General features: G+C 42.1%; 1 protein-coding gene across 7 annotated transcripts in view; it reads right to left on the reverse strand.

Annotated features, from left to right (window-relative positions):
• Nucleotides 1-12339, reverse strand: part of LOC142585013 (cytochrome b5 reductase 4) — a 394784-nt gene that overhangs the window by 11988 nt on the left and 370457 nt on the right. For 6 of the 7 annotated variants that reach the window (XM_075695435.1, XM_075695437.1, XM_075695434.1 and 3 more), the window contains 5 exons: nucleotides 11453-11686; nucleotides 8182-8336; nucleotides 2035-2067; nucleotides 1396-1521; nucleotides 47-187 (listed from right to left, as the gene is read on the reverse strand). In XM_075695435.1, coding sequence (XP_075551550.1) covers nucleotides 47-187; nucleotides 1396-1521; nucleotides 2035-2067; nucleotides 8182-8336; nucleotides 11453-11686 — 689 coding nt within the window. The remainder of the gene's footprint in view (nucleotides 1-46; nucleotides 188-1395; nucleotides 1522-2034; nucleotides 2068-8181; nucleotides 8337-11452; nucleotides 11687-12339) is intronic. The other variant, XM_075695440.1, reaches the window with a different exon arrangement.

Genomic DNA, 12339 nt, shown 5'->3' on the forward strand with positions numbered 1-12339 from the left:
GGTTACTTGAGGTGAGATGCTGTCATGGAGTCGGTGTAGCACTGACCTTTGACATCATGTTCCAGTGTCACGTGATGCCCAATGGGCACCCACATATACGAGCCTTGCGGCAGCATGAAGCTGAACAGTGTGATGTCGTGAGTCACACTGTCCTTATTCACTAGGGTGCAACTACGGGAAAAGCTCTCTGAAAGAAGAGAAAGAGAGATCACTTGTCACAGCGCTGATCCGGTGTTACCGAAACTTTCAGAGTTTGTGAGTATTCCTTCACATCTAACACAACAGCATATTTTTTCTCAGATCAATGGGCACATTGAACCTTTTACAGGAAACATTGAATGCAATAGCATTATGGGTGGAGCTCACCCACTTTGGAGGTATCCAGTAAGTGCATATAACTGAATATGCTGGCCAATACCAATGCCAATACCAGCAGTTTAACCCGCCTCAAAGCATTAACTGTCACGAGGGAAGAATTCAACAAACTGGCACATGGTGCATGTGCCAGACATTTCAGAGAGCTACTTTGGCACAAGAAAAGCATGCATGCAATTGTGGCCTAATATTTAGAGCATTAGGCTGATGTTCTGAAAGACAGGTTCAATCCCACCATCGGTGATGAATTCCTTTATAGCATTATAAATGGACTTCACCTACATTGGAGGTATTTAACAGAAAAGTCGAGGTCTGTTGAGCTTACGCGAGCTCTAGTAGTAACACATAAATACCCAAGAAAGTGGATGAGGAAACGCCACTGCGGTAGCTCAACTGGTTAGAGCATCACACATGTAATGCGAAGACGTGAGATCGTTTCCCACCTGCGGCAAGTTGTTTTTTTTTCATCCAGTTTCATTTCCATTAATGTATCATTTCTTTAATTCATTTAGTAAGTACAAGTGACTTCCCCTATGTTGTCTTTGGCATCAATGTTTGTTGGCTTCTTATGATATGAATAATGATTATGACTAATACAGATCATATGATTTGTATGATTGATCCTCTTACCTAACACACTGCAACATGACATCAGCAAATATTGTCAATAAATATACAAAGTAACAGTAGAAAGAAGCGCACTGATCCAAACACCCTTCTTGATTGATGTCAGCTATTGGTCAACAGCAGCCGTGTATAGGTATATGCTATGTGATGAAATATAGTAGCTCAAAGAGAGTGAGGAGCAGGCTTCTGTTTATAAGTGTTTCAGAAAAAGACGACTCCGCAATCCACTCGCGAGATCCACGCGCTGCACACGACTGCAAAATTTAACTGAGATATTCACAGCAGCGTATGCTATCCACAGAGTGTTTTTTCACCAAGCCCAAGGTGTAGTTCAGAGCGCCTTTAATGGAGAAAATTATTTGGCACCTGGAGAGTACATATTCATAAACTTACCAGAATTTTTCAAAGGCACTAGCTGGTTGTGGTCGGACAAAAAGGAGCCCAAGCTGGACCAGGACACACAATTTCTTTCCTTCACTAGCTGGGTTTCCAGGCATTTTAGCTTGCACTTTACCTGGACTGAACACCATTACAAAACGATTATTTTGCAGGGCTTCCAAAAACAATACTCATTTGCAGCTTTTGCATCAGCACCTCTAATTCAAAGAGACATTAAAGAGAAGCACTAAATCAGATTAAATGCAGCCAGATTTGTGGGCTTAGAATAGAGCCTCCTGAATAGGACCTCAAGTGCCAGGGCTGAAGCAAGCACACACTGAGATAGGAAATTATACTGTGCAAATGCAAATAAAAGGACAGCACACAAAGAAGGCCTAGAAATAGTGTAACACTATTTCTGTACGGGTTTTCTTGCGTGCTGTCCCCTTAACTACATTTGCACAGTAATTCACTATCATAATCATGAAGCAACTAAATCCTCAAGATGTTTTTCTCGAGCACACCATGGTAAGAAGCTGCCCTTTGCATTATGCTAGAACGTGCAATACTTTGGCAAGCTTCCATGCAGGCCTCTAGCAATTACGTACACAAATAGAAAAGTGCTTAGGTTAAAAAGATCAAAGTACTACTTACCATTATAGCTACTATACACATTATCTTGCAATTCTGAAATGACAAAAAAAAGAGATTAATAGCGAGCAGTAAAAAAAAATTTCCTGTTCATATTATGTAACACAGTAAGCATTGGGATTCATAAGAAGACATCATCTATATTAAAAAGATTCTGTAAACACTGCTGCACGAAGTCTATAGCTGGTGGTTACAAAGTGAAAAATATGTATGTTCATAAAAAAAGAAAGAGTGCATAAAAGGGCCGAGGGCCGGAGAGCAAAGAATGAACAAGAAAGCTAGGATAAATCACTAGCTTTCAACTATCATTGAAGCAGCAACTGAAAGTTGAGTACACAATTCCTTTGATCAGAATGCATACATCTAGGTACTTTTTTGCACAGCTTGTGCCTCAAAAACTTAACAGTAGAAAAGAAAAGAAGGCATCCTTTTTAAAGCATTTGCCTCTTTCCCCTGCTTTCAAACTGCTGGCTGCCGCTATTTTGCACGATAGGTTGGTTCCAAAGATATTGCAAAGCAGTACCAGACATACGGCAAGCCAAGGCAGCCTGGGGTGACATGTGATGCACACAAAAACAGACGCCACATCCAATATAAACACGCGCTCTTTGTCATCGTCACCTCGTCATCTTTCTCCCATCATCACCATTTCACTGCCTACTTTTGTCATTGTCATTCCATCGTCGAGATGCCATCATTATCGTTCCATCATCACTACTCTGTCACCGCTAATCTGTTATCATCATGGCTTTGTCATTATGACATCGTCGTCCCTCCATCACCGGCATTGCAATATCATCATTACATCGTCCCCATTCCACCGCTGTCCTTCCTTTGTTGCCATATTATAATTCCATCATTGTTTCTTGCCGTCATTACTTTGTTGCCATACTGGTCATCATTATGTCATTGTCATTTTGTCTGTGTCATCCCATTGTATTGCCACCATGCCATTGCCATTGCCATGCCATTGCCACCACCATTGCCAACCACCATGTAGTCTTTGTCATTCCATTGTCATCATGTATGCCTTCATCTTTGCATCATCATCATTCCATCCTTGCTGGTTTGCTGTCATTATGTGGTCGTCACGCAAGTGACATCATTCTGCCAATGCCATTCAGGCATCATCATGTCGTTGTCATCATTGTGTTAATGTGATATCATCGCTGTCATGCAAGATAAATCGTTCTGCCAACTTTATTTTGGCATCATCATGCTGTTGTCATTATTGTGTCATCATGATGTTATTGTTGTCATGGCATCATTGTGATGCCATTGTTGTCATTCCTTTCTTTTCATTCAATCATCCTCTTTTATTTGTCATCATTGCTTCATATTCTTACGTGGGGCTTGCATGTTTAGGTGATACAAGCCTATGCTGAGTGAGGCATTTCCCAGTGGAAACAAGTCGAACTTGGCTGTTTACTGTGTACGTACTTGCATATAACCACTGAATAAGAACAGTAATCATTGCAAACATCAATAAAGGTATGCATAAACTGATTTTAAGAAAGCACGGGATAAACATACTGTTTTAGCTTTTAACCTGTTGCAACAGCAGATGTGTGTTTGAAAGGTGCAAACTGGTGCTGCTGCACTTAAGCAAACACTTCAAAACAATGTTGATGTCTTGCTTTAAAATATGGGTCTTAGACCAATAATTTTTTAAAATCTTTATTCTCCGAGATATAGTGCCAAAAACTTCTACATAAATGTAATGTTATATGCTTATTTCTACTATGATGTCTAGTTTTGTTTATCTCCTTTGCAGCTAATTTTATGCACGCTTCCTTTAATTATTTTCTGCAATGGTTTGCAAAATATCTGTTCCTTAGATTTCACTAGACAGAGTATCAGCGGCTTCTGTAAGATTTGAGGAATTCTTATGTAAGACCAACCGTATCACTGTGCTTTACCTAAAACATGAGTTGTGAGGTTTTGAAGTTCAAACTTGAAAAAGTGTTTTTTCTGGTGCTTAGGTTTAACATTTCACAACTCTTGCTTTAGATAAGGCTGAGCAATAAGGTTGGTTTCATGGGATTCCTTGAATAACACAGAAGCCATTGGTACCTTGTTAACCAAACTTGCAAGAACTGATATTTTTCATATCTTGCAAAGAATTATTTAAAGGAAGCTTTGGCATAAAATGACAGCCAGAGGAGAGAAACAAAAATGAATTGCATATTCAAAATAAGCTATAACTTGACATATGTAACTTATCTCTAAGAACTTATCTCTAAGAATAAAATTTGTTTTTCTAAAACCTATGTCTCCCATTATGGTAAAGCCATTTATTTTGCCTTACAGCACACAGAATAAACAATAGACACCTTTTGTATAAAGAAGCTGTGCATACTATTGGACAAGACAGTGGACTACTGCATTCAAACATGGCCATAGAGAAAATGTGCCATAAGAAGGTTCTTTTTAAATGAGTCATGCTAAGGAATTAAGTGGCTTTAGGACACATCGAAGAAATGCTGGGCAAATGAAAACTTTTACTTGTTTAGATCAAACTAAAATTTAGAGCCTACTACACTTGTATTTGCATACTCCAACTGGTCTCATTTAAACCAAGCATTCAGTGTCCCCACATGTGGCCTTACCGGTGTCACTATGTGCTAGCTGTTACTGATCCTGGCAACGTTTAACGCTAGAACGTTATCTAGTGAGGCGAGTCTAGCAGTGCTATTGGAGGAATTAGAGGGCAGTAAATGGGATATAATAGGGCTCAGTGAAGTTAGGAGGCCAAAAGAAGCATATACAGTGCTAAATAGCGGGCACGTCCTGTGCTACCGGGGCTTAGCGGAGAGAAGAGAACTAGGAGTCGGATTCCTGGTTAATAAGAATATAGCTGGTAACATACAGGAATTCTATAGCATTAACGAGAGGGTGGCAGGTCTTGTTGTGAAACTTAATAAGAGGTACAAAATGAAGATTGTACAGGTCTACGCCCCTACATCCAGTCATGATGACCAGGAAGTCGAAAGCTTCTATGAAGACGTGGAATCGGCGATGGGCAGAGTGAAAACTAAATACACTATACTAATGGGCAACTTTGATGCCAAGGTAGGCAAGAAGCAGGCTGGAGACAAGGCAGTGGGTGAATATGGCATAGGCACTAGGAATAGCAGGGGAGAGTTATTAGTAGAGTTTGCGGAACAGAATAATATGAGGATAATGAATACCTTCTTCCGCAAGCGGGATAGCCGAAAGTGGACGTGGAGGAGCCCGAACGGCGAGACTAGAAATTAAATAGACTTCATACTCTGCGCTAGCATTGGCATCATACAAGATGTGGACGTGCTCGGCAAGGTGCGCTGCAGTGACCACAGGATGGTAAGAACTCGAATTAGACTAGACCTGAGGAGGGAACGGAAGAAACTCGTACATAAGAAGCCAATCAATGAGTTAGCGGTAAGAGGGAAAATAGAGGAATTCCAGATCAAGCTACAGAACAGGTATTCAGCTTTAACTCAGGAAGAGGACCTTAGTGTTGAAGCAATAAACGACAATCTTGTGGGCATCATTAAGGAGTGTGCAATGGAAGTCGGTGGTAACTCCGTTAGGCAGGATACCAGCAAACTATCGCAGGAGACAAAAGATCTGATCAAGAAACGCCAATGTATGAAAGCATCTAACCCTACAGCTAGAATAGAACTTGCAGAACTTTCGAAGTTAATCAACAAGCGTAAGACAGCTGACATAAGGAAGTATAATATGGATAGAATTGAACATGCTCTCAGGAACGGAGGAAGCCTAAAAACAGTGAAGAAGAAACTAGGAATTGGCAAGAATCAGATGTATGCGTTAAGAGACAAAGCTGGCAATATCATTACTAATATGGATGAGATAGTTCAAGTGGCTGAGGAGTTCTATAGAGATTTATACAGTACCAGTGGCATCCACGACGATAATGGAAGAGAAAATAGTCTAGAGGAATTCGAAATCCCGAAGGTAACGCCGGAAGAAGTAAAGAAAGCCTTAGGAGATATGCAAAGGGGGAAGGCAGCTGGGGAGGATCAGGTAACAGCAGATTTGTTGAAGGATGGTGGACAGATTGTTCTAGAGAAACTGGCCACCCTGTATACGCAATGCCTCATGACCTCAAGCGTACCGGAATCTTGGAAGAACGCTAACATAATCCTAATCCATAAGAAAGGGGACACCAAAGACTTGAAAAATTATAGACCGATCAGCTTACTGTCCGTTGCCTACAAAGTATTTACTAAGGTAATTGCAAATAGAATCAGGAACACCTTAGACTTCTGTCAACCAAAGGACCAGGCAGGATTCCGTAAAGGCTACTCAACAATAGATCATATTCACACTATCAATCAAGTGATAGAGAAATGTGCAGAATATAACCAACCCTTATATATAGCTTTCATTGATTACGAGAAAGCGTTTCATTCAGTCGAAACCTCAGCAGTCATGGAGGCATTACGGAATCAGGGTGTAGATGAGCCATATGTAAAAATACTGGAAGATATCTATAGCGGCTCCACAGCCACCGTAGTCCTCCATAAAGCAAGCAACAAAATCCCAATAAAGAAAGGCGTCAGGCAGGGAGATACGATATCTCCAATGCTATTCACAGCGTGTTTACAGGAGGTATTCAGAGACCTGGATTGGGAAGAATTGGGGATAAAAGTTAATGGAGAATACCTTAGTAACTTGCAATTCGCTGATGATATTGCCTTGCTTAGTAACTCACGGGACCAATTGCAATGCATGCTCACTGACCTGGAGAGGCAAAGCAGAAGAGTGGGTCTAAAAATTAATCTGCAGAAAACTAAAGTAATGCTTAACAGTCTCGGGAGAGAACAGCAATTTACAATAGGCAGCGAGGCACTGGAAGTCGTAAGGGAATACACCTACTTAGGGCAGGTAGTGACGGCGGATCCGGATCATGAGACGGAAATAATCAGAAGAATAAGAATGGGCTGGGGTGCGTTTGGCAGGCATTCCCAAATCATGAACAGCAGGTTGCCATTATCCCTCAAGAGAAAAGTATATAATAGCTGTGTCTTACCAGTACTCCCCTACGGGGCAGAAACCTGGAGGCTTACTAAAAGGGTTCTACTCAAATTGAGGGCGACACAACGAGCTATGGAAAGAAGAATGATAGGTGTAACGTTAAGGGATAAGAAAAGAGCAGATTGGGTGAGGGAACAAACGCGAGTTAATGACATCTTAGTTGAAATCAAGAAAAAGAAATGGGCATGGGCAGGACATGTAATGAGGAGGGAAGATAACCGATGGTCATTAAGGGTTACGGACTGGATCCCAAGGGAAGGGAAGCGTAGCAGGGGGCGGCAGAAAGTTAGGTGGGCGGATGAGATTAAGAAGTTTGCAGGGACGGCATGGCCACAATTAGTACATGACCGGGGTTGTTGGAGAAGTATGGGAGAGGCCTTTGCCCTGCAGTGGGCGTAAACAGGCTGATGATGATGATGATGATGACATCAACCGGCACATTAACATGCTTCCAAAAACAGCAAAAGGTATATTAGCTTACATCAACTTTACAGGGACACGTGAACAGAAACAGTAAAATAATTAGGCTAGCTGATAAAGGGTTCTTCCAAAACTTTATTTTTGTTAGTGTTGCTTCAGTGAAAGGTTGTTCACTAGAAGAGAAAGTGAACATTAAAGTTCCATTTCTTTTCAATTTCATGCCAAAATCCCAGTGTCAGGATGTCACTGTGAAATCACAATTTCCAAGTGCTCCTTATTTGCACTTGGCCCATTGCACCCAGTAAAGCTCCTTGGAGCTACCCAACTTCAGTCTTTGGCTTTCTTACAATACCGTGTAGTCCCTCTATAGCGGTAAAAAGATAACTAGGCCCAAGCAGAGCTGTCAAAACCTGCGATGTCAGAGTGAGCTGGTGAAGAAACTTCAGGGCTGTGTTGCCACCTGCCTTCTCTTTTTGCATTTTTTTTCTGGCTTGCCAAGCCTACTATCACAATAAGAGTAACATTTCTTGATATTAATTTGCTAACACAGCTGAGATAACTTTAACGATATAGAGCTATACACTTCCGAATAGATAAGTCTGGTGACTATCATCATAAGCCAAGCCCCCGCCTAGCAACAGCCATACTTCTAGAACTTGTTATGTACTACGCTGATATATGACTCACCGACATGAAATAAGTAAAAATATTTTGCCATTCGAATTCGTATCCGAAGAGTCTTCCCTGATAGGTCCGCCACAACTTTATCTTCTTCAATGAAGGCGTCACCCATGGACTGAATGGTGATGGTGACCGTCGAGTCATCTTGAAACCACTCGTAGCTGTAGAAGGCAAGAACAGCAAGATGGGTTACACTTTTAAATAACCACAGGCAGTTCACTTTGTATAATGCTGCTGTGACTTTTTGAGGGTACACATTATAAAGCTCATCATCCCAAGTCAGCGATCTGTGACAGTGACAACTGACTACCATTATTAAAGAACAGGGGATTCTGGACAACATGATAATTTTTCCTTGACCCCGTTTCACACCCGAGGCGGACCCAAAAATATCTGTCATAACTGCCAGTAAGATCAGCAATGACCACTTATTCTCTAATTAGTTATCACAAAGCGCAGCGGCTTTGTCAAACCCTTAACGATATAGCTATACACTTCCGCATAGATAAGTCTGGTGACTATCATCATAAGCCAAGCCCAGAAACGCATCCTTATGCACTGCGGGGTGGAAAGCATGGAAAGCCCTAATGTACTTTTACAGCAGATCATGGGAAAGAATCACAACTGGCGGTTGTCTCAGGAGCCCTCACCACTGATTGTCTTGTGTTCCACAATTACAACGCGTGCCCTGAACTAATCAGTCTTTGCCCGGCTCTGGCATCCTGCTGCTGAGGCTGCACATTCAATTCCCGTCTTTGATAGAATGCAAAAGTACTAGTTACTGCACACTGCAAACAACAGAACGCCTGTTAGAACAACTGCTCATATGGGTTGATAAGACCCCCCCAAGCCGATGTTAAGGTAACTAATAAAACACCTTTGTTAATTACGGTTAATTACTTTACTGGTAACGGTAATCATCCTACAAACTTATGTTTGCCACTGCAATTAATCTCGTGCAGCGAGAATTTCCCCAGAGTCCCAAATATCCCACCTTTAATAATTGAGGAAAGTCATCATTCATCCACCCTGTATATTGACAAGATTACCAGTAATCTTGGTCGCATTGATCCCCCTGCACAGTTCACTCGCACGACTTCACACCCTCCACGATAACAGTTCTTATGTCTGCATTTGTGAATGAATAAATGCTTGGATTTATTTTGCAAGTTAATGAAATATGGCCCTTGAGGAAATCAAATTGCTAGCTGGACGTGTTTGCACACGAAGCATACAGATAAGCTGCATCATTCTACAGAAACCTGAGCAAAACTAAGCACACGCATAAGATTAGGTGGGCACAAAGGGACCCTACAACCCATATCAAATATGGTACATAAGCCACACTATAGATACATGATGTTGCTGTTGTGATAGCCTGAGTGAAATATTACTCATTTGCACAAAGAAGATTACATGCAGTAAAGCTCTGTGACTTCTCCAAATCCCCGCCATGTTTCAGTGCTCCTAGTGGCTACAATGTGGACATTCTGTGACTATGGCTGGAGTTCTGATTACATTTAATGAGATTCTTATTGTGAGAAAAGAATGAGGTTGTCAACAACTGCCATTTTTCCTAGTCGTGTATAAATGAACAATGCTATTAAAAAATGTCGCAGATATGTTAATTTTGAAATTCCATTCTTCAGTGGTTATATTAAGGTATGACACTTCCACTTTAATGCAAGATTATTATATAAGTAAAGTTTCATTTGTCACCATGCTTTATTTTTGTTTGCATGCTCTGCTACTTTCTTGTGCTTATGAATTTTCTGCAGACATCTGGAATCATCTGAGGACTTACAGAGGTGTTATCTATGTTTGTCCTTTTAAGGTGGCCAGCATGACATCTTCATTCACCTAGTTACAGTTACTATACAAGTTTGATGAAACACACTTCAACAACCACTGTGCTTAGGATCAACTTGAATTTTGAATGAACCTGTGTTTCCGTTGGATGCAACTTGAATTTTGTAGTTGGGTGCCACGAGAGTCTGAGCTGTGTCACACGAAGCCAACAGGCAAGGACAGGGAAAGCATAGAGGAAATTAACTCTTCTTCTAAATTGAAAAGTAAAAATTATAAGAAAAACGAAAATGGCAGTAGGCAAGCATACAACTTGTTGCAGATGGGTGCTGAACCCACAGCTTCTGTATGGTACATGTGATGCTCTACCAGCATCATACACAGGGCATGGAAGATGCAACCTGAGTTCAGCACCTACCCACGCTAGTTCTCTTTTTTGTCCACACTGATCTTCCCTTTGCTATATGATTTCTACATTTATGTATATTTAACAAAGAAGTTCATTTCCCGTGTTCTTTCCCTGGCTTCATTGCCTGTTGGCTTGATGCAGTTTCAAAGACAAACCAAAAATCAAGCCCCATGGTTCGTTCTCTCTCGGCTCTGGCAAGTACACTCTGAGTACATTGGGCAAAGAGTCCGTCTAGCTGTTCACAATGCTACTTGCCTGCATTTCTACAAAGCTGGGACAAAATATTAATCTACGTGAATGAATGAATGAATTTTGGGGTATTATGTGCCAAAACCATGATTTGATATAAGGCATCAGTAGTAGGGGACTCTGAATAAATTTTGACCACCACTGGATCTTTAACGTGCTCGCAATGCATGAAGCCATGGGCATTTCTGCATTTCGCCCCTATCAAAGTGCGGCCACTGTGCGGCAGGAATTCGGTCCTGCCACCTCGTGCTCTGCAGCGCAACACCATAGCCGCTGAGCCATCACGGCGGGTATCAAGTTACAAGGGATGTGTACTTGCTTTAGCACTTGTTGGTTATTTTATTATATTATAGGGTTTTACGTGCCAAAACCACTTTCTGATTATGAGGCACGCCGTAGTAGAGGACTCCGGAAATTTTGACCACCTGGGGTTCTTTAACGTGCACCTAAATCTAAGTACACAAGTGTTTTCGCATTTCGCTGCCATCGAAATGCGGCCGCCGAGGCCGGTATTCGGTCCCGCGACCTCGTGCTCAGCAGCCCAACACCATAGCCACTGAGCAACTATGGTGGGTAGCACTTGTTGGTATGCAAGCCAGGCCATGTCCACCACCCAAAGAAAACACAAAAGTGGGCGCACCCTTGAAGTCAAGTCGGTCTTAAACCTGCGACATTTTCTAGTAAACATTACTGCCCTGTGTGCTTTATGAAGCTGCTGTCAGCTCAGAAAATTTTGGCACCGTTTCTCGACTGCAAGCTGAAAAACAGGTAAACAAATCAAATGAAAAAAAAACCCGTGTCATGGTGACGTACCGTGGGCTGAGCACTGGGGGCAACGACCCACCCCTCCATAGCCATGCACAGCGCGGAAGAAACAGCGGGAGCATTGCGGAGGGACCGAAGTGTAATCTTTGATTGCCAACGATTCCGCTCGTATTCAATGCACTGAAATACTTCTTGCAGGAGGATATTCGTGAAATGATGCCCTTCAATACGAAGTAGTACATTCCACAACTTTGGTGAGAAGAGTTGCTGGACTCTTTTAAACTGCGTTGAAAAGCAGAGTGGCACAACGAATACATTGAGATCTGTGCACATAAACTGGTACTACGAACTAACTTGGTTGGAATCATTGCAAGCAAGCTATGTGAGCCTGCACTAGATACTAATAACTATTTCCAAGCCCAAAGCTACAAGGAGCAATGGCCATGTACCATGCTAGCTATCACTGGTGTAGCAATACAGTCTACGCTCGTTACAATGGACCCGCGCATAACAGACTTTCGGATGTAAGGTACTATATTTCAGCCTTAGTTTGTTCTACCTATTTTATTAATGCAACGAAGTTTGCCTTTAACGGACTGCGCTACAACGGACTATCGGCTACAGTGGATGAAATTAGTGGCATTTGTTTTCAAAATCGGGTGTATAAAATGTACGGACTTTGCCGTGTTGACATGGGCTGACAATTGACTTGCGAGGGTCAGCCGACGATCGTGGCTCAGTATTGCACGCATGAGGGAGAAAGGCAGGACGGAAACACGGCGTCTTCTCTAGCGCACGAGGCACGGCGTGGAGAAGCAAGAGAGCGGCATTTTCTACTCTGGCGGCTGCATGCTGCGTACGGCGTGGCCGTCGTACCTTGAAAGCGATCTGCGATGTGTCCAAAGTGCATCCAGTGCCGGTAGCTTCGTATGCGC

The sequence above is a fragment of the Dermacentor variabilis genome, chromosome 6 (genome assembly GCF_050947875.1).
Source record: "Dermacentor variabilis isolate Ectoservices chromosome 6, ASM5094787v1, whole genome shotgun sequence".
NCBI lineage: Eukaryota > Metazoa > Arthropoda > Arachnida > Ixodida > Ixodidae > Dermacentor > Dermacentor variabilis.